We start from the raw sequence: 23,264 nt of genomic DNA, 5'->3' as shown, positions 1-23,264 counted from the left end.
GCGCTTTAAGGAAGAGTCCTCAAAATACATCCAAACCGTTAAGAGTGACAGCAAAGGAATATTTAGGTGATTATCTGAATACACATGATAACTTTATGAAAAAGAATTTACTAAATCACTTATTGAAGACCTTCTTCCTGAAAACATTGTCAGCAGGCTCATCAACTCATTTCACTGTATGGCATCCATGAGGGCAAGGCTGAACAAAACCATCTGCCAGAATACAGACAAGAGGCAGCAATATATGCTGGGGAGGAGAGGTTTAGCTCAGATAGTAACCTTAATCAAAGAAACAGCATAACAGAAATAAACATACTTTTATTAAAGCAGGTTATAAAATGAAATCCCTTCAAAAAATACTTCAGCAAAGTCTTTTCAAGTGTATTAGATATGTACATGAAGGAAAATCAAATCCCCATGTCACCAAAACCACGTTTCACATATAAATTTTCTCTTGTGGCAAGTTTAAATGCCAGACATGGTTTAAAAAGGACAAGCAATTGATCCTTCATCATAACAATCACTTGGAGAAAAAAAATAAAAAATTGATGATTACTTGTTGCAATAGACAAGTTGGATAATCTAATCTTTTTATTACACTATATCCTTAGTTTTTAGATGGTGCTCTCTTCTGCTATGAGGAGTCTCAACTTCAGATATTTATTACTATAAAAAAAATACACAAGTTTTTACAAGAACAGAAGAAGGTAATCTTGATTCCCCTCACAGTTCAGTGATAAGTTAAAGCTAAACAGAACCAGCCAATGCGTAAGTGTAATAGTGTTTGAACATGGCAGTTGCTTGGTAAAAATGGGTATTGCACTGTATTTTTTTTCCTGCACTTTTATGCTTCCAAATAGTTAAAATACTTCAGTGGTCATAAAATCAAGAAAAAACTTTGGGGCAACAGGCTGCACTTAATTTCTAGTGTCATACTAAGTATGGGATAGCAGGTCCCTTATAAACAATGACAATACAGTCTGGTTACTCTCTTCGCACATTAAATAGACCATAATTGTACTTCCTGATATATTTTCTCCATTGATGTATTTAATAACAGACTGACTAGCAAATTAATTATGCATTCATTACTCTGTGCAGGTAGGATAGTTTCACTCTTTTTTTTTTAAATCCACTTGTCCTGGTTTCAGCTGGGATAGAGTTAATTGTTTTCCTAGTAGCTGGCATAGTGCTATGTTTTGGGTTCAGTATGAGAAGAATGTTGATAACACTGATGTTTTCAGTTGTTGCTCAGTAGTGTTTAGACTAAGTCAAGGATTTTTCAGCTTCTCATGCTCAATACATAGACTGGGGGGAGTTGACCTGGGGGCGGATTGCTGCTTGGGAACTAACTGGGCATCGGTCAGTGAGTGGTGAGCAATTGCATTGTGCATCACTTGTTTTGTATATTTCAATCCTTTTATTATTATTATTACTGTCATTTTAATATTGTTACTATTATCATCATTATTTTCTTCCTTTGTGTCCTGTTAAACTGTTCTTATCTCAACTCACAAGTTTTACTTTTTTTTGTCTGATTCCCTCTCCCATCCCACTGGGTGGGGGGGAAGTGAGTGAGCAGCTGCATGGTGCTTAGTTGCTGGCTGGGGTTAAACCACAACACCACTTTAGCAACCTCAATTCCCAAAGACTACTTTTTTCACAGGCTCCTTTTTCCCCTCTGAGGTAAAATTAGCTTGTCTTATGTAAAACTAAAATATCCTGGTATCTAAAGGAATATAGGACATCTGCAAAGGAGAAATTTAATCTTACAATACCATGCCCACTCCTCAGCCCTTCAAGATTATTACTCCAGTTGATGGACCAAGGATAGTCCCAAACAACAATGTTTAGACACTTTTGGATATACTTTTTCCCCTGGACTAACTTTTTGAAGACAACAGCTATTACTATACAATTGTCACCATACAGCCTGGATGTTCATAGTTTCTGATAAGAGATTTATGCCTTGAAATGAGAAATTTTATGAAAAACAGTGCAATTTGAGTTCAGTTCTAAGTACCAGGAAGAATTAAAATTTTTCTGCTTCTGCGCACACCATGCATTTGCTTTGCAAGCAATGTCAAAATCAGCCAATTATTTAGACTAAGAAGAAATTTTTTTTAACATAAGGAACTCACTTCTGTAGTCAGTTTTTCATAAATCTTTATCTCTATAGCTTTAAGAGTAAGACTTGCTAAAGAAGAAACCCAACATCCTCTAATTCTTGATATATGCATAGTCTCTGGACTGAGTGATAATGAATGAAAGTCTTCCAGATGGCTTTGTCTGTAATCCAGTAAAATAACTGCAATATCATAAAGTGTTTTTCATGTGATGCACAGTTTCATATGAAGAGATTTTTACATAACCATAATGGAATATTAATTTTAAATATAGTTAAAGTCTGAAAACTCTCTATAAAAAAAATTTCTCACAAACCCCCCCACCGTTGTCTTGCAGAATAGACATACTAACAAACAAACCGACTCTCTAAAATCCTTATGAATTAACAAAAATCCATTTATTTCAAGGAAGCCTTAAAATATTTTCTCCCACATAAATTCACCTTTGCATTTAACTTCAGAGTCATGAGATGCTGTCGACCACAAGAGTCTTCAGCCTTTAGCTTGATTGTGGTAAGACCCGTATCCACATATGCAACTCTGAAACGGAAAAGAAAACTAACAGCATTGTAAATAGTACAGTTTGGAATGTCTGCAATACTCTTATTAGTCTGTTACAATATTAATCAGAGGAAGTCCTATATGCCAACCACTTCTGCTGTTCTAGATTTACTGCTGTTAATACACCAGTCTACTGCTTAATGCAGTCATATATCTTTGGGTTATTTACAATGTGTGTCAAGACTCATGCTGTGGTCAGTGAGCACTGTGTTTCAGTTTTCCATCACTGGAACCTTTGACACACACAGCATGTTCCTGTCAGCCTCTACTTATGTACACATTAAACTTCCTGTCAAATCTTTGATCCATTTCTGCAGTTTCTTACTGTATGAGACTTTTATGCTCTTGATTTGCTTTTCTCTTCAATGAAGTTCTCTTTTATTATCAATACTATTATTGTGGAAAATTCAGCGGATATTGGTTCATATTCCAAAATTGATTTTCTGCAGAAAATAGTAACCAAACAGGTACAAAATGAGTTATTTATGATGATTTGCCTTTGTTTCATGACAGTTTTACACAGTATACATGCACCCAAGCAAGTAGCAAGTACGTACTAAATGTAAATAAGTTTTACAACTTCTGACATAATCACTGACTCTTTGCTTAAGATGTCACTTATTTGTGCTTCCACAACAATGAAGACGAATACAATTGTAAAACACATTGTTCTCTGGAAATATGTTCTGCTGAATAGCTTCAACAACTGCCAAGAAGGTTCAAACTTCTCCATATATTTACCAGTGAACTAGGCATATGGATATTTTGGCATTTTTACTACGTCATTCTTGTGTGAAGATAAAAAGCAGTCCAAGATTATTGTACAACTATCACCTAGACTGATGGAAAGGCCTATCACAGTTCAAAGAAAGCATCTGCTCACTGGCCTAAGTAACATGGGGTTTTTTAAACCATTAGGTATTAGCCCAGTCACTCAAGCCAGCATGCTGGGAAAAATGGTTCTCTTTCAAGTGAAACTGGCAACAGAGTTGCAGAAGCCTGTACAAGAAAAAGTAGAGGTACAGCAAAGGGTGTGCACATTCCTAGGAAGGAAGCGAAAAGAAGAAAAGAAAATTATCTATGTAAGTGACATAGCCTCAATATGAGGGAACTGAAAAATACAGTGGTAGTAGGTAGGGAAAGAGATATATTATTTCATGTTTAATACTGATTAACTTTAATGCAATATTAAATAGTCCTACAGATTCCTGGGAGTATTTTGACACTCCTTTTCTCCACAACAGTTGAAAGAAATACAAGTCTTGATAAAAGTGTAATTCAACTGTAGTCAATTAAACTCAATTTATTTAGAAAGAATTAGAGCATTCTTCCTCTAATGGGAAAAAAAAAAAAAATCATTACTCCCGCTTTGTTCCAACTTTACCTCAAAATTATATCACAGAGTTTTATAAAGATAGGAAATTACCTATATCGCACACCTCCACCTACTGTTGCCTGGGGTGGGGAAATCCTAAATCAGCAGCTAAGGCACAGAATGGTTACTGCAATAAAATATATAGCAGTGCCCAAAATAAAGCACAACCAGTGCCCACATCAATGCACTGTGAGGTTAGATAGCAAAAGAGAATGAAAAAATTAAAGGGATACTGTCAAGGCATTTAGGATTTAAAATTATCTGTTCTAACAGTCATCTTGTTTGGACCAGTTCACTCTTGAGGTGTCAGAAAGGTATGGATTATTTAAATTAAAAATCAAACATTTTTGCAGTTCCTTGCTCCTTAGGTGAGAGGGAACAAGATTAAAAAATTAGGTTTTTTTTTTAGATAACAATGGACATATATATCTTAAAATTTATTTCTGAAATCCTTAAGGGTTCAGTACTTTTACAATTAGTTTAACAACCTGAGAGCCTCTAAAATAAACATACATACATGTGTGCACCTATTTATATATTTAAAATATAAATATATGCACACCATTATAGTAAAAATAGAAACAATGATTATGTTCAGTCGTATTTGTAAAGAACCTTCACATTCAGTTTTACTGACAGAATGTAAATTAGATAAACTTTAAAAAAAAAAGCATTTGGAAAAGCATTTTAAAAAAAAAGTAAGCATTATTTGCCAATAATGGCTACCTGTTTAATTATGTATTGAGGAATACATCATAAAACGATTTTCAAGTTCTGTCCGTTATTCATTTTTTAACATATTTTTAGTTTTAGAATTCATATTCATGCTGAGCTTGGAAATAACAGGAAAAAAAATGTTAAAAAAATGTAGATCATCACCACTATGAAGCACCCCTACAATCCAGATCAGTCTGGAAATTCTTACAACTTTTATTTAATTTTGACTTCAACAAGTTGCTGCTAGAAGACGACAACTATTCAAGCTAAGCAACACACCTTTTAAGTAGTATTCATTACAAACCATGTACTTAGAGGTTTTTTTAGTAAAACGTTCTCTTCACTTACAAACTTTTTCACAAACAGGAACTCCAAGGAATAAAAAACTCAGCCGACAAGTGGCATAGAGGGCTGAAGAATGCCCAGAATGAAAATTCATAGCTAGCCTTCCTTCTTCTCAGCAGAATGTAAAAACAGTAAACTGCCTCTGGGGAATGAAGGAGTATTCAATTTTCCATTTAGGATAGAAAAAAGGAACTCAGTAGCTTTGTGGCTACCTGTTCTGTAACACCACTCTACCACACTACTCTTTGGATAAGAAGAGATAAAAGGGTTAGTTCTGTAGGACTGGAGAAAGTTGGACAATGCTGTAAGAGTTGTATGAACTTCTTCCTATGATTGTATCAAATAAGGAATTGTTTACATAGGTGATATTTCAGTTATATAAAACTTCATTTCTCTGTAGGCTCCATCATTTTACAGAAAATAGAAAAAAATGCAATGACCATAAAGATGGAAAACTTCAGTTAAATCTCTGAAGTACTGTAATTCAACATAACACAAATGATTGAGAGCATACGACAAGGCAGGATTCCCTTGGAAATGGAGAAGGCAAAAGGAGAAGATACTTTCTATGAAAAAACTTGGCAAGTATCAAGCAGAAATGCATTGAGACTTCAGAGATCATGACTCACACTATGGACTTAAGAGATACTAGCAACCTTTATGAATCCACATGAGGGTGATAAGAGTCCTACAGATGTTTTATAGTCGATAATTTACCTTCCCAAGACATTGTCATTCAATCAACCAGGAAGATTATGAGGTAGTATTAGAAGAGCCTTTCCTACAGCTTAATACTATTACATGTGTACTCTCTCCCACCTCAGCTGATTAGGTTTGTGCTGGTAATTTTCCATGTTCTTAAAATGAGGAAGTATCCTTCTTTGAACTCCTCAGCTGTTAGGACAGCACTTAGTGTTGCCAATTTGGTACAATTTCAACCTGTTGAACTGTGACTTTTGTGTACAAGTATTTGAATATGAAAGCATATTCACCCTCCTCCATACCTAAATTAGGTCAAAGAATCAACTTTTCTGTATCACAGAGAAAGTGATTATATCTAATCACAGCAGCCTGCACATTTGCAATCTTCATTACAGTTTGTACTTTCAGTGGTTTAGGAGGAAACAGGTGTAAGATCATTGCAGACAATGTCTTCAATTTGTTTCTGAGAAACTTCACATATTCCTTAGATGAAAGCCATTAGAACACACTAAATTTGTGCCATACCTGAGAGCTTCTTAACTCACTCCAGAGGTCAAGCAACCATAGCCTATTGCTTTAGATTCTCTTTCAAACAAAATATCCTTCAGCTTTTCAGTTGGATTTGGAGGCAGTCAGCTTCCAGCATGACCCCAAACTCACTAGGAAAAACTAAATCTAGGGTCTACAACAAGCCAGTTCTTTTCTAAGAAAAATCCTGATAAGTAAAGCTGGAGGCTTCTCAAGGTGTGAGCAGTGTTTGATCCTTACTGCCAGTACTAAATGCAGGCTTAGTTTTGTGCTGAAAGACCACACCAGGATGTTTTTAACTAACATGCAAATACACATGACCTGCAACACAAAATCAGTCTAGGTTAAGAGGCCTTCTTAGTAGTTCATTATACTGTTAAAAGCACACTAGAATTAGAGGTGTAACTTACCAACGTACTTCAAATCACCTCTTTAGGTAATTATCCTTCCAACTCACAGTAAACCAGGTATGATCCTCTTATGTACAGACTAGCCCTTTGATTAATGATTGACTTCCCCAACCAAAAAACCCCAATCAAATAGAGACTTTATCTGTAACATAAGTCAATCAAGAGGTGTATGTTTAGTGACTTACATGACTACACTGGACAAAAGCACAGAGTAAGTTGTGTGTCTACATGAAGACCACATCTTTGCCTAGAAACTAGGTCAAATTCTGCCCTAGAAGCATGCTCTCTGACAAAACACTGATGTGCTTTTTAATAATAAACCACTGGATGTTTTGTATGTACAGCAAGTCAGAAGAAATAGCAGTTTTGAGATAAGCTACTAAACTGTATTTTCTAAGTTTATTTTTAGTATATTTAGCAATATACTGTATTTATATATCCAATTATAAATATAGTACATGTTATATTTATATTTATAAAGTATATTTATTGTGTGTCAGTGTCTATTTTGCTGGCATGGGCTTTTTTAAGGTTTTGCTTTTTTTTTTTTTTTTTTTCATTTGGGAGAGCAGGCATGATTCAAAATTTATTTCCCATGTATTTAGGAAATTTTAACTAATATTCTCAGACCTGATTCTGAGAAATTTGAATAGAGAATGTCATCAGCTGGCACAATGACATACTTAATAATAGAAATCACCGAAAAAACTTCAGCTGATTTAACAAAGATATTTTAAATCTTTAAATAAAAGTGGGCCTTCAAAGCAAATTCCTACTTAATGTTAATCACATATTATTTATTTATATATAAATCAGGTGAGAAAACTCAAAACTGTGATTAAACCCAAGGCTTCTTTATTTCATTTAGCAAAATAAACACTTGTTAAAGTTAACTTACCATCCAAGACTAAGATAAAAGTAGATTTGTCATGTTGAAAATCACAAACGTAGACTTTTTTCTTTTAACTTTCACTTTACTGTAATTAAGAAGTAGCTTTTCATTCAGAACTCTTCAACATCCTACAAAATCTTTCACCTTAACCCCTTGAAAGAAGGCACTGTGAGATTAATTGCATATTATTAGTTAAAGACAGCCTTCAAATATATTTCCTTAATGCCTCCCTACACAGAAACAACTACCTTCAACACCACAGAGATCTCCTGGAGGTTCTAAGGGAAAGGATAGAAATCAGTCCATTCCAGGCTCTCTTCTGGAGAAGTAAAAGACTTGGTATCAGAGAACTTGCCAGTGGTGGCACATGTGATGGCAGTTAAAGCCTTTCAAGTAAAAGTCTGCAAAACAGGAAGCTTTGCAGATTTCTGAAAAATTTCCACACGGACCTCATGCACTTGATCACAACTGTGTGTTCCTTCAGGTTTCTGTATGACGTAGGAGAACAACCTTGTTTTCTTCTGCAGGAGGATGAAATTAAATTTGTTGTATGAGCTCATCTGAGAGTATATGGGACTGAATAATACAATCTGTTTGCACTCATTCAGACCCTAATGAGAAGGCACCCAGAGGCAGCTATGTGTCTATTTGATTCCTCAACAAAGTCAAATATCCTTTGCTAATGTGACATTCTTTCTCATGGTATTAAACCATCCATTTTAGTTGGGGTGAAAAGATTCATTTCTAGTTCTCCTTCCCCCAGAAAAAGACCTGAACTGTCACATCTTGTTCCACAGATACTCAATTTGTAGTACAGCACATACATGAAACCATGTTCTTGGATGCACTAAGCCTCTGTCCTCAGGTGACAGTTTACACTTGTGCAGTAACCAACGTTTTTCCCACATGGAAATGCCCCCCTGCTACCCCAAATATGATCTGCTTGCACAGTTTTTGGAGACTAATTAATGCTTTTCAATAGCCCTCATTGCTGTTTGAGCCCATCTGGGTAGCAAAAAATATATACACATTTCTCTCTGTGGGTGTTACAAAGAGCTGGCTGTTTTGAAGTCCTGGATTTACAGCTTTCCAAATTCTCCCCTCCACTCACATTTCTTTTTTTTGTAGATTTACTTTTTTGTGGATTAACCATGTTATTCCTTTGTCTAAGGAGATCCTTGTGCTATGAAGAGAAAGATAGAACTGTTCTTTAAAAATAATTACTCTAAGTCTAAAAAAGGTATGAGCTGTTTTTATGAAAGCATAAAGGTACATGATGATCAACCATAGCATATGGGAATAGTTGAAAAAAACTATACAAAGCAGGAAAAAGAAAGAAGAAAAAGGAGAACTGTTAGAAGTTGTATTAAATATGTTTACTATGCCAAGAGTTTATAGGTCAAAGAAGAATTGATTTCTTAGTAGTAGCAGCATCTCACCTTTCAGCTCAGTTATTTGAGACTGTAAGTATACCTTCAGTTGATACAGGTTTGTTGGGGTTTTTTTGCGTTAAAAACAAAGCAGCCGAGTTTTTAAAGCAAAACCAGTTTTTGAACAGGATAAATTAACAGAACAAGTATATTTGATATGTTCAACTCACAAATATAAAAGAAGAACAGATATTCTAAAGATAATGCCTATTAAGAAATAAAATAAACATACTTATTCCAACCCAGTATTTCTAGATCTCTGACAAGACAGGAGTAGTATTCTGGTGGCCGTGGTATATGCAGGTCTTGTGTATTCTTTAAAGCAATTTCCTGTTTAAAAGAACATTAAAAACATCATTAAGAGAGATTTCAATATTTTTGCATCTATTTAGTCATGTGACTTTCGCAATTCATTCAAAAATATTAAGCTTATGTAAAATTAACTGTACACTGCATTTGTTTTGTTATAGCCTCCAGCTAAAGCAGACAAAGAAGCTGTTTGGTAAATTACTTCAGATACTGGTAATGAAAACATCTGCAATTTAAAAAAACCCCACAGATGTTGACAACATAGTCTTCAGATGCAAATATCAAATGTGCCTCTTTTTCAGCTAATAAATTTGAAGTCAAGCATCTTGACTGAAAGAACATTGCAAAAAAAGTTCTATTAAGCCCACAGCTGTCTCGTGGGCTCCACAGCCACAAAAGACGACACATATATGAAATTCCCCATATTATTTTTAAGTAGCTATATACAACTTTATATAGCAATTAAAAAAAAAAGTCAGTTTCTCAGTTTTAACATCATAGGATCCCAGAGAGTAAGTTTTGATACAGACACTCATCAAGTATGTCATGATGCCTCAAGAAGAAATTTTTATCAAAAAAGTAATGCCACATCACAAAGAAAAACAAAACCAAACTACATGTTCCACATTTGTGTTGTGCTACTTGTTCTTTAAAAGTGTACTTAAGTTAAAATTATGCTTACAGGGCAAATAAATAATAACATTTATAATAAAATTATTAATAATTTAAAATAAATTTAAATAAATGACATAATAAATAGAATTAATAATAAAATCAGTGTAACAATCATTTCTGCTCAGTTCTCCCACAGCATCTTCTGTTGTTTTTACTATCTGCACTGAGGATCACTATTTTACTATTTTGAATGCATTATACTTTCATTGCATTCTCATTTTCTGAGTGCTTGTGTATCCAGGCAAATAGATTGGAATAACTATTGTGAAATGTTCCAAAATAGCCACATGTAGACATTCTTTATTCAGTCCTATTCCAAGCACCTTTGCCTGCTTTAGTGGAATCCAGTTTGGCAGGGATTGAACCAATACTGAGGAAAGGCATTCCCAGTATAGAGCAGTAGCGTAATACCAGGGGGGGTATTTTTGTTGTTGTTTTGAAGAATACTTACTGTGTTTTATTTCTAAGTTAAGTAGGTTGTATGCCAGTATTCTTTACCAAGAACACTCATAGGATAATGTTTTACTAACAGACAAGAAACTGTCAGTTTCATGTTGTTAACTAAAGATTTTGCTACTCTTCAGTCCCAGATTAGAAAAAAACTTAAAAAAAAAATAAACAAGTCTCTGAACTATAAAAAAAAAAAGTGTTCTGCATTTATTGGTCAAGTTGTCACACAGGTGGAAGCACCTTCAGCAATCCACTGACTGTATAATCTTTTGTGTGATTATAAGCCTTCTTTACTATCTGGACAATACCAGATAGTAAATAGAAATAGAAATTCCAAGAAAATCACTGTAAAGAGGATGGCTCTATACTGAGATCCCTTGCCAGGATTTTAATTTTTTCTATAACACTTCAATTTCCAGAGAGTACAGTCACTTAAAATCCTAAAGGATATTTATACAAATATTACATGAACAGCATACATACAAAATCACCTCTTCTTAAAGAAAACCATAAATTCATCCACCAAACAGTAAACTGTAAAAAACCTAAAAGTGAAGCCCAAAGCTATAAGAAGATCCCATCTCCCACATATATATTCTGTCACTTACCAAAATAGTTTTCAGCTCCACCATAAAACTGACAAGATCTGGACAGCTGTGTAACCTCTGGAGAGAACACAGTATCAGTTCCTTTTCTTAAACTCATAACTTTTACTGGTAAACAATTTCAGTCTATCTATTTTTCTAGTTTTGTCAAACCAACTAACGTAAAAAACCCCAACTGCATACCACATGTTTAAATATTTCTATCACAGAACACATCTCCCAAAGTACAGGAAACTTTACTGAAAATTAACCATCACCTTCATCACATCATGTCACATTACACATTTATATAGTTTACAAAGACTTTACACTTTATGTATTTATGAACACTTTAGTCTTCACCAATGAGAACAGAAGCTTTAGAATCACTCAAAAACGTTTCTTAGTTCGTTACATTTCCTTCAGGAACTCTCCAGACCCGTCTGCTTTTAGATGCTGTACATGATTAAGGATCCCTGTCTATCTTCAGGTGTGGTACATGTTTACACTTCTGTTTCCTCAGCTCTGTATCTCTGGTTACTCAAAACCCTTGGAGTGCCCAGTCCGTGAGATACAGTGCCTCAACTAGCAGGTGTGGCAAAGATGCCTTCTTAGAAGCAAAATACTCTTTGTGACTGCAGGGCTGTTGTACCCTTGCTCCAAAGTTCTTTCTGGATAGGGAGGTTTAACTTAGATTCCTTGACTGTCTACAACACAGAATGAGCTAGATCCATCAATAATTAATGTGAATTCTCTTCTTTGCATTATGAACAGTTTGTAAAAATTAAATATATAAAAAAGGAAGAAAAAGGAAAAACAAAATCTGTTTCTGAGAGATTAAATTCCAGTAAAATGTCAGTAGACATTTATTAAAAATTGTTCCATCTCAATCTTCAAAAAAATAAAATAATTTACTAAGTTCTATCCCTCTTTCTAGATTGACCTGCAAATCCTCAAGCATTTCAAAATAAATCTTGCCTATACAATGAGAGTTCTTTAACACTTTTAGAATAGGTGTACAAGATTCTCAGAATTATTATAAATATACATTAAACAGAAACGGTTTTAAAAGTTGTATACCTGCTTTAAAATATGCTGATATCCATGCAGTATCTTCTTTAGGTGCCAGCTACACTCTATCCTAGACAAATAGTATTTTATATAAATTTTAAATTCACAGACATGATTTTTAGAAGAGATCAGAAAGTCTGCTACACAATAACATAAGTTTTTCTTTAAAAAAATGAAGTAAACAATACTTCAGTTTGAGTTTCATATTCGAAGTTATTTAAAACTTTCAAATGTCACTATCCCAAAGCCTATTAAAAATTAAGCATTTACCTACAAAAGCCTGTTCTTTGCCGAAGACAACAACATAATTCTTGCAAGCTAATATGACTTCATAAAATATACCAATATTTAAAAATGATATCCTGAAAATGTCAAAGTTACCTATAATGCAATTTTAAGTATCCAACCTAGAAAGTAATAAAGCTATCGAATACCGCATCTGTTCACAGTTCAGAGCAGACTGGCCTAGGCAAAAGTACAGAATACAATGTTAAGGACTAATCCATGTATGTGTGCATACACACAATACACCCCCCCACCCCCAAATTACTATGATAAACACTCACAGTATTAAGAACTGAGTTTTTAAAGAAAAGTAACGCAAATTAATATGTATTAACAGGAAAGAGAAAATGAAGTTAAAAGAACTATGCTAACCATCAAGTACATAATTGCTTAAATTTACAACTTTGCACCAAATTTTCTGTTTCCCAAATGGTGACATATAAATAATCTGATTTAAATGAACATATTTTTTTCCCAAGTACATTGATTTATATATAAATACAACCAATTAATTACAACAGGTTTCCAAGTTAATTAACAACAAAATATTTTGATATAGGCAATGTTTATTGTCAGTGTTTATTAACACTGATGCTGTACAATTTTGCTGCAAGGTTAAGCTGAAACCAGTAAGAATTAATTACCAACACTGATAATGGAAAAAAGAATAATTCATATGCATATCCATCATTGATTTTATCACAATAAACTCTTGTTACATACACTTACAAATTGCTTTCATAAAACTATCTTACCTTGCATTTTTCAGTTGAAAATCCATTGGTAACAGTATCCTGATATGGAAGTCTCTACCCTTGAAAATAAACATTTAGTTAATAGGAAGGTCAGCAAAGAAAAATATTACACACTTGTGGGAAGCATTCTCCATAAGATCAGCTTCTAAGAAAGAAAGTTTGTCTTCTCTGACTTTCAGGAATATTATTCAGCATTTCTTTATTTAGGAGAAAGCAGCATGAGTGACAGGTAGAAATAAGCTGATTTTAATTCTTAAGTTGAAATACTCTTGACCTCTAACTCACAGAATTCAGTAAAAACACTTCAGTGCACATTTCATAAAGACAAAAATAACACCTTTCAGAAGAAAAATAAACATTATCCAAATCTGAACAAAACCAAGAAATATAATTTAACCCAGGTCATGATGAAGTACATGAAAGTCTGTCTTCAACTCAAGAAAAAGTCAAACCTGACTCTTATGATAAAAGCACTACACTGAAAAGGAACTTGGGCACTCATCCACAACACATTTCAGCAAGGTTTTAGGAACTGTAAACAAAAACAATCCCAAGTACATTAATGTAATTTTTCTTCCTGTTAGTGCAATCCATATGGGGCAGTTCCTAAATGCCCTACTTATATTTTCAATTATTGTCCCTATTTGTGATCCTCCTTCTACTTTCTTAAGGGATGACCAAAATAAAACTGAAATAAAGAAGGTTTGCGAGCAGGTTTAATTCCTCCCTGAACTGAAGAGAGCGGTTAACTCCTCTCACAATTTTTATTCCAGAGCAGCATACCTTGAATTAAGTCCACGAATTCTGAAATTCCTTCAGCAGGAAGTTAAGAACAAACCCAGGTTTCCTCCTGTGATTAGATGACTGATACAGTGGATGCTTTATCTCAATTTCAGAAAGGCCTTTAATACTGTTTCCCATAACATTCTCATAGACAAATTGAAGAAGGATGAACTGGATAAGCTGACAGTGAGGTGGACTGAAAACCCACAGAACAGCTGGGCTCAAAGGGTTGTGACCAGCAGGACAAAGTCCAGCAGGAAGGCCCCCGACTAACTGCACACCAGGGGTCAGTCCTGGGGCCAACACTATTTGACCTTCACTAGTGACCTGGATGATGGGACAGGATAGACCCTCGCTCAGCAAGTTGGCAGAGGATACAAAACTGGGAGGAGTGGTTGATAGACCGTGTGATTGTGCTACCATTCAGAGGGACCTCAACAGGCTGAGGAAATGGGCTGACAGGAAACTCAAGAAAGGAAAGTGCAAAGTCTTGCACCGGGAGAGGATTCAGCCCATGCACCAGCACCTGCTGGTGACTGACCAGCTAGAGAGCACCTCTGCAGAAAAGGACCTGGTGGTCCTCATGGATATGACATTGACCCTAAGCCAGCAATGCACCCTTGCAGCAAAGAAGGCCAAGAGCCTCGTGTGCTGCATTAGGCAAAGCATTTCCAACAGGTCAAGGTGGTGATCCTTCCCCTCTGGTCAGCACTGGTGAGGCACACCAGGAGTGCTGGGTCCCCAGTATAAGAAAGGCATGAACATACTGGAGTTAGTCCAGTGAAGAGCTATGATGCTGACTAAGAGCTTAAAGCATTTCTCATACGAGGAGAGACTGAGGGAGCTCAACTGGTCAGCCTGGAGAAAAGAAGGCTCAGGGGACACCTTGCCAGCGTGTACAAATATCTGATGGAGGACAACTAGAGAAGGTATAGCCAGACTCTGAGCGACACACTGCCAGGATGAGAGGCAATGGGTACAAGTTGAAACACAGGAAATTTCACCTAAATGCAATGAAAAAAACTCAGTGAGGGTAGTCAAACAATGGAACAGGCTGCCCCAGACGTCATGTGGTCTCCATGCTTGGAGATATTAAAAAACAGACTGGACATGGTCTAGAGCAACCTGCTCCAGCTGACCCTGCTAGAGGACCTCCAGAGGTTCCTTTCAACCTCATTGTTTCTGTGATGCTCATGGGCAAAAACAAGATACCCATTTCAGAGCTGAATATAGCCCACTGGCACAACAGTTGCTTCCAAACTCCTCCAAAGCTGATGTTTACTGGACGCTTAAATTAAGCGCATAACCTCAGACTTTGCTACATTATGGCCTTAGCCCTAATCAAAAAATCACATCCGAGGATAGATGTTCACACTTGCATCTTAACCTTCCCATTATTTCCAGGATGCGTTCTAACACACAGGGCGTTTCAAAAGTTGCAGCTTTGAGAGTAATGCAAATATAAACACATGCTTGCACATGTCTTGTGAAAGTTGAATACAAGAGTCACCAAACACCCTCCTGAATTTTGACTGCAAAACTACATTTCTGAAAATGCAAAATGTCTTTTGACTTTTACTTATTTTTATAGGTAGAAAATCCCACGCTATTTCTAAATGAAAATACACCTGCTAAGAGCTGTTTCTGTGACCTGTATGCACGCGCCTGCGTGATATTTTAATGAGCCATGGCTGTAGCGTCACCGCTCTGATGGCAAAGTTGGCTTAAGAGCATCCACTCTCAACCTGTCTTGAGGTGCTGTTCTTCTCCCGGCACTGCAATTTACCAGATCCTCAGAGAGATGATGCAGCTACTTAAGCTGAAACCTCACAAACACGGTAAGTGAAAGGAAAATACCCACCATTAGTCATTCGCTTCAACCTTTACCCTAGGCCAAGAGTGCAGGCACATCAAATCTGCCCCCCCCCCCCAAAACATTCGCCAGCACAAGTCCAGCCCACAAGCCAGCAGCGAGACCGCGCCGCCAAAAGAAGAGCAATTCCGCGGGCACAAACAGCGCAAACCCGCGGGATCGCGGCCTGGGCGCCTCTCCACAGCCCCCTCACGGCACACGGCAGGGAACCGGGCGCAGGAAGGCGGCGCGAGCCGAGGTGCCCCGCTACGACGTCCGTCCCGTCGTCCCCCCCCAGCCCCGGCGGCTCCTGCTTCACAAACCCGGCGGCTCCGCGCTCGGCCGGGAAGCCGCCGGCCCGGCAAAGGGGCGAGGCGGGAAGCGCCCCCGCCCCCGCCCGGCTGACGGGGCTGCCCGCCAGCGCAGGCCTTGGAGAGAGCGGGAGCGGGGGGGGAGGCTGACGCGGTGTAACGGCCGCCGACCAAGCGGCGGCGCGGGCTCCGGTACCTGCGCGGTGACGAAGCCCTCGTAGGCCGTCCCCTCCCGGTTCTGAGGCAGCAGCAGCGGGCACTGGCGGAGCAAGGCCCCCGAGCCCGCCATGCCGCGCCGCTCCTTCCCTCCCGCCCGGCACGGCCGTTCGAATCCGACGCGCCGCCGGGTGAGGCCCCGCCCCCGGCGGCAGACGGCGCACGCGCCTGAGGGGGAGGGAGGGGCGCGTGCCGACCGTTCGCGGAGGGGGGCGGTCCCGCGGAGGCGCCCGCGGCCAGGAGCAGCCGCCTGAGCTGTGGGGGCGCGCGGCTTCCCGGGAGGCGAGCCGGGCCGCCCGCCAGCCCCGGGGCTTCCTCGCGCTTTAGCGCGTCCTGAGGGCACGAGCGCCCGGGGCTAAGGAGAACCGTCGAGCGAGGCTCTTAGTGCGCAGCCGGCTGCGCCAGCAGGTTGAAGTGCCACCCGAAGCAAGGCAAGGGTTTACTTCTGGCTCGATTCGTGCCTTGCTTTTCTAGGAGTCATATAATGTTTCCTGCCGCAACACATTCGGGGTGATAAAAGCTCTTCTGCCCTCTCAGGCAGCTGTTGGGATAAAAACCTTCCTCGCTTTCCTGGGTGCCCTGCCACTAGGGCCTGACAGCCCCTGTGTTTGGGAAAGCCTGAGGAAAGAGGCTTAAACACAGCTTTGGGGTTTATTATGTGTGTTTCAGGAGGCATTAAGGCTTTGCGTATCACCAAGGCAAGGCATCACACAAAACACGAGAGGCAGTTTCTGCTAAAATAGACACGTTTGAGAAAGAAAAAACAGTTTTACAAAGGGGTGGGTGACTTGCCAAAGTCACCTAAGAGGTGTGTTGCAGAACTAGTGACTGAATCTTGAGAATCCCTGAGGCTGCTTCCTTTGGGAACAAATGCAAATGCAATCTGATTAGCATGCAATATATTACTGAAGTTTGTAGAAGGTCATATATTTATAGGCCAGCTGATAAGGCCTCCACTGATGGATATGGTGTTAATGACTAAAGTGGCTAAATCTTGTCAATTTTTCCAGTTATTCATCTCTTGTAGTAGAGGAGGTTATTTCTCCCAATGCAAGTTGAGTCATTCATGTCCTTAAACCAGTGCTCCTCACTGTGGAAATGAGTACAGAAGGCTCACAAGATGTAGAAAAGGCATTATTAGCAGGAGATCAGCTGTTCCAGGCCAGGGAACTGCGAACCCGCTCCAAGTGTTTTCTGCAAGTAGAGAAACACTGTCTCTGGTGGTTGGCAGCAGCTCAGTACCTGCGGGACATGAGGAGAATTGAAAGAGAAGGAAAGAAAACAACAAAAATGTTTATACCTGCAGCTAGATCTTGTTCCCTTAGCTTGGGAGATCTGTACATGGCTATTGCATGGAAACAGAGGAGTCAAAAAGGGTCAAACCCTTTGCAGTTTTATATTGTAGTGGCTTTTAGATATATAGCTACCATGTGAGGGAATGAACATGAAGCCTTGTTTGCTCATTTGAGCTACATGTTAAAGTCTCTTGTGTTCTGTTTTCTTTTTCTATGCCGCCAAAGTTCCTCTGTCCTGTATCCAGATTCTGCCAATGATTTGCCCAAGCATCAGGCATAAAATGCACTAAGAAGAGTCAATAGAGAGGTGAAAGATTCCCAAGATTTGCCATTTAAATTCATCATAATAAGATTTTCAGGAATACGTGATAATAAAAATACCTTCTCAGTGCTGGTTAACATGGTTTTTTACACCTTGCAAGTGTCACTGATGATCTCCAGACTTCCAGCAAGTTATCTGTACCCGAGAAAGACATGTTCTAGCAGTTCAGTTCTTTGCAAGAATGTTGCTCTAGTCACCCTTTTCTGCTCCAGAGAACTTTGGACAATGCAAGACTCAGTTACCAATTTAGGAAACATTTTCTAAATATATGCACAAACAGGTTTTAAATATCACTATGTTTAAGCTGTATGCCCATATTTTGCTCCGCTAAAGCTGCACATGTGCATTTCAATACCCAGCATGGCTCACCTTGAGCAGTTAATCCAATGCTTCATAGTAAATTGTGTCCTTCATGTTATCTATTAATTTCATTTTGATCAAAACATTTCTTCTCTTGAGCTGTTTTCTCTCAATGTGCATTATACTAGAAATTACCTTATTTAATTGCGAAGTATCTCTGTACTTTACCAGGCAGAGAGATTATTTCTTAATTGCATCAAATGCAAAACTGAAAACAGTTTTTCTTCTTCTTTTGGACATGTTTATCTTAGTCTCTGACATTAAAAGAAATGTCAAGTCACTTTAGCCAAGTGCAGTTATGGAGTAATGTATCTAAATAAAAATACTGTAATATCAGAACCATAAAATATTTTAGTACTCCGGCCCAGAGAACATTAATCATTATCTTACACTGTATATACTGTACACTTTTAAACTTTGTATAAAAATGCAATTACTCGAAACATCATGTTCCTTTGATCTGGCACACAGGCTTCAAAATTTTTAAAATAGGAAAATAACAAAATCAAAGCAAGAAAGAGGTTTGACAGGTATACTTCTTAAGGCAAAGGAGTCCTGATCTGATCTTTCAGCCACAGGCCACCTTTACTAATTTAATTACAATCATTGTTTGCAAGAATCATAATGGAGTTTGTTATTAATTATTTGTCCATTCAAATATCACATTCAGCCAGTTAAGTAATCAAAAAATCATGACTTGAGTGACAAAACAAACAGTATGCAGACCAAACACTTGAAAGCGACATTTTCTAAGCTAGATTTTGTAAGTAAAATTATCCCACAGTCAGACAGCAAGTACATTCACAGAAGACAGAATTCACATGAAACCACTCAGTAACCTAAAAAAAAATTCATTGAAATAATGTAGATTTCTTAAGAGCTTGATTTTTTTTATTTATTTAAGGATATTATGAAAGGCAGGAAAATAACAGTGCATTGTTCTCCAACATTAGTATCTCCAACATAAAACAATCAATTTAAAAACATGCAAAATTGCTAATACTGTTATTGCTGTCCTTCATAACTCAGTGTCATTTTGTTCATCTCGCCCCTAAAAAATGACCTTTTCTGTGTGTATCCCCACCTTTTTCCACAAATCCCCTGAGTGACAGAATCTCATCCTAATCCCATTTCCATTTAGATGTTATAGAAAAGCATTGTAGACCTTCGAGGGAGTAAGTAATCATAATGGAAAGATAATAATATGTTTATGAAATCTGGATTTTATAATAGCAAATTGGAAAATTACAATAGTGTTTCAAGCCACTGAAGGTCAGTGTTACTAAGAGAGCAAAGCCATCGATCGAGTGTTTTTAAACTTTCATAGTTTAGATTATTTTTTAATACAGAACATCTCTATTTCAGAAAGCACCTCTCTTCTGAGATGATTTCTCACCTACCTAGTGATCACAAAATCTGGTGTTAAAAGCAGTAGTTGTTTGTAAGGAAAAGCCACACTAGAAAAATATTTATTATGTTTTAGCTTCTGTGCAGACCTAAACACACAGAACAACTTCACAGGCCTCTACAAAATGCACCATAGACTACAGTTTAAGAATTCCAGCCCTAATGAATTCTTAAAGGTAGAAGCATATGAAAGTACTCTTAATTAAATATAGCAAAAGAATACTTTGAATAGTATGCAGTTGTACCTTTTTTTTTACTAAAGGTAAATTTGCTTGCTCATGCCTAAAAGCTACACCAAAGGTGTACATACTGAAAACCAGTGAAAATTAACTGAGGTCTTAGACAAAAAAATAACGCTTAAACCTTGTCCTCAGCTAATTGAGGAGTTTCCCTCTCAAGCTTCAATTTTCCACTGAAAGCACAGCTCAGAGGCTAACAGCCATTGGGACTAAATGGAGGTTTCTGTGACTAAACCAGCAGGCCATTGTTGTCATGTGAAAGAGGTTTTATTGTACTACTGATCCCACTGAAGGGCTCATTGTTGTGAAGGACAGTGGTGCTCTTCCCTTCACCCTGCTCCTGGCCATACAGTCCCTTCTTCTCACTTCTGCCAACTCTGGTCCCTCATTGATCCCCTTGTACACGGGGCCAGTTTGTTCACTGACCAAAAACTAACTGCCTTTTTGATGAATTAGTTTTAGGCTGGCCTGGCTTGCTGAAGCTGTAACACAAGGACTGGAGCTGCCATGAAGCAAGCATCAGGAGGGCACATCCACAAGCCAAACCACCCTGTTTAGAAACAGTGAGATGTCAGATTGGACACTGGAAGAGTACGCAGGTGAGAACCACCAGGCTTCCCCTTCTACCACAATCCTCCCAGGCCACAGCCTGTTACTGGCACAGTTTTCATGTGTACTCCCTGCTTTGTTTTACCCATGAAATTTTTGCTACAAAATACTTCTAGTGATTTGCACAGAATTGTCTTACTTTTATTTCTGGCTATTTTAAAACCATTTTGCATCATTAACAGTTCACAAACTCAGATGGAAACTCTGGACATCTCTAATACCTCAGTACAAAGCAGTGCAGCTGTTAACAAAAGTGTCTGAAGCAGCAAATGAGTCTGTTCTGATGATTTTGAATGCAATTGTTCTTCTGTATTTAAGAACTTTAATATTAGAAAACATCTGCTAGTGCCAAACCCAAGAACACTGATTGATCTATTAACAGTATAAAATTATTAAGTAAGCATTGGATATTTTAAAATGTCTTCAGTCCAGAGGGCTTGCAAAGCTCATGTTCATCTTTGTACATATAGGAAAAATCTTGGCACTCTTTTTGGCAGATGACCCAGTGAAATAACTGATGTATGAACATTAATGCATTCACATAAATTAACTTGTGCACATAAAAAACACAGAGGCTTTAAGCCCAATTACATCTTCCTGAATTGTACAAATACTCCCTTTGCAGTCAGTGGCAACTCAAGAAGACAAGGCCAATCCATATGTTATATTGATTCTAAAGGCATGAGAGTATGCAGTTAATCCCTTTCAAGCCTTGCAGAGCACAGACTCTTGGAGATCTTCCAAGCAGCCAGATGAAAGTTGCCTTTCAGAACCGGGGAACGTATGTTGTTAGGGATTCCAAAAGATGCTGGGCCAAAATCTGGCCTTGCTTTTACCAATGTAAAATGAGACTATTTCAGTGGAGATGTGTATATGTACGCCAATGTAAAATTGATCATTATCCTGCAAAATTGATTATAATGCTACCATCCACTTTTTTGTTAATCCATAAGAAAATCGAAGTGAAGATAACAAATGAAAATATTGTCTTGTTCCAGATAGAATTTTATAACCCCCAAAACATTTGTCAAATACTTCATGATAGCTTTGAGGGTCTTTTGTGCTGCTAATAGGTTTTACCTGGAGATAATTCAGATACCACGGTGATGATTGACAGTATAAATCTTCCCAGGTAGGTTGAAAACTGTTAAAAGTTGCAAATGCATCCATGGTCTGTGTTTGCATGTGAATGGGATCTCCTGTACTCACATAACTTGTAGCATCCATGGCAGTCTTTACAGATGTGAAACCTGAGAAACATCTTTCTGTAAAGTTAAAGGCTTAGCACCTTTAGATATGTTCACACTGAATTTTTGTCCATCAGCCAGTCACTGAATCTGAGTATTTTGAACCTATGGTATTTCGCTTGGGTGTTGGCACTACCTTTTTGTGGCATTTTCTAAATACTGTAGGAATACAAAACCATCTCTCAAGCATAGCTCAGAATCCACAGTCTGACTCCCAGGATCCAGGTCAGAATCCTCAGATTTCACAGTGTAGCTAGATCATGCAAGTAATACTGAGGTCAAAATGAACTAGATTACTAAAGAAATGTTGTATTTGTATGGTGTTAAACTACACTGTTATGACTGGCTAAGTTCTAACCTTCGTGCTCATTGTAAGTCAATATTGTCTAGCAAAATAAAATAAAATAAAATGCCTGTATTATCCAAAATGAGGGAATTCATTAAGACAGAGTCATATCACCGAGCAGCATTTTTCCTACATTTTCAAGGTTTCCTCACCACAGTTTAGAAAAACTTACATAATAACAAATTTTGAAGCCAAACTAAATATTTTTTTATAAATTTCATGGTGACATAAGCATGTAAAAAAGGATCTAAGTTTGTATGCATTTTTAAATGATAAAATTACTCTGTATTCCCAGATTGTTGGGAAGTGCAAAGTATACTTACAGCAAACACTAATTTTTAGAACACTAAGGGCAGAAAGGTGAGTCATTGCTGCCCAGTACATTAAGAATGTCTTTAATTACTTTTAACTCTTGAGCCATTTCAAAGAGTTGCCTCAAAACTCACAGAAAAAACAGCCATTATCCATGGATAGCAGTCTATAAATTGGGGCAAATCCATTCTTTGTCTTAGAAACAAAGATGATGAATACTTATTGTTCTGTCTAAATTTAAAGTTGTATGTGATCAGTGGCTTAAAAAGTCATTGTATCTGTATATGCACCTTATGAAGAAAGCTAGTGTTTGTCTAGATTAGTTTTCAAGCCAGTAGATGCAACTCTAGTGATTTTATGTTAAGCAAAAAGTTTACATTATAGCATTTTATTACATTTAACTTTTAATAGTTTTAAGTAAATGCCTAAGAGGAGCACAGACTATAAAAGTAGAGAATACTGTGCAGAAATTAGAAAGAAAAAAGAAAAATACATAATGTATGATGTAAAAAGAAACAGATAACGAAAATTAAAAGGATTTTACTAGAGAAAAACAATTTCATTTTATTGTAAAGCTCTAAATGAATAAAATAAAGTCTTTGAATGTGAAGATGATTAAAAAGACAAAATCATTAGCTAAAGATATTTACAAGTTTAGACTTTCATTTTGATTGTAATTTTAATTAGCTGGACACTGGGGGGGATGAAAATGAAAGCCTACATCATCTACTTACTCTTTAAATTGCATTC

The 23,264-nt window shown here is 37.4% G+C and overlaps 1 protein-coding gene across 2 annotated transcripts in view; it reads right to left on the bottom strand.

Annotated features, from left to right (window-relative positions):
- The window catches only part of FANCL (Fanconi anemia, complementation group L), a 31,750-nt gene extending 15,295 nt beyond the window's left edge, over positions 1–16,455 (bottom strand). For both annotated transcript variants that reach the window (XM_010574849.1, XM_010574848.1), the window contains exons 1-6: positions 16,358–16,455; positions 13,216–13,274; positions 12,185–12,245; positions 11,129–11,185; positions 9,319–9,416; positions 2,570–2,666 (exon numbers count right to left, since the gene is read on the bottom strand). In XM_010574849.1, the coding sequence (XP_010573151.1) occupies positions 2,570–2,666; positions 9,319–9,416; positions 11,129–11,185; positions 12,185–12,245; positions 13,216–13,274; positions 16,358–16,450 (465 nt within the window). In that variant the 5' untranslated portion in view covers positions 16,451–16,455. The remainder of the gene's footprint in view (positions 1–2,569; positions 2,667–9,318; positions 9,417–11,128; positions 11,186–12,184; positions 12,246–13,215; positions 13,275–16,357) is intronic.
- Positions 16,456–23,264: the final 6,809 nt, after the last annotated feature.

The sequence above is a fragment of the Haliaeetus leucocephalus genome, unplaced genomic scaffold, assembly GCF_000737465.1.
Source record: "Haliaeetus leucocephalus isolate CR32 unplaced genomic scaffold, Haliaeetus_leucocephalus-4.0 Scaffold450, whole genome shotgun sequence".
Classification (NCBI taxonomy): Eukaryota; Metazoa; Chordata; class Aves; order Accipitriformes; family Accipitridae; genus Haliaeetus; species Haliaeetus leucocephalus.
This window is presented reverse-complemented; position numbering and strand designations above follow the sequence as displayed.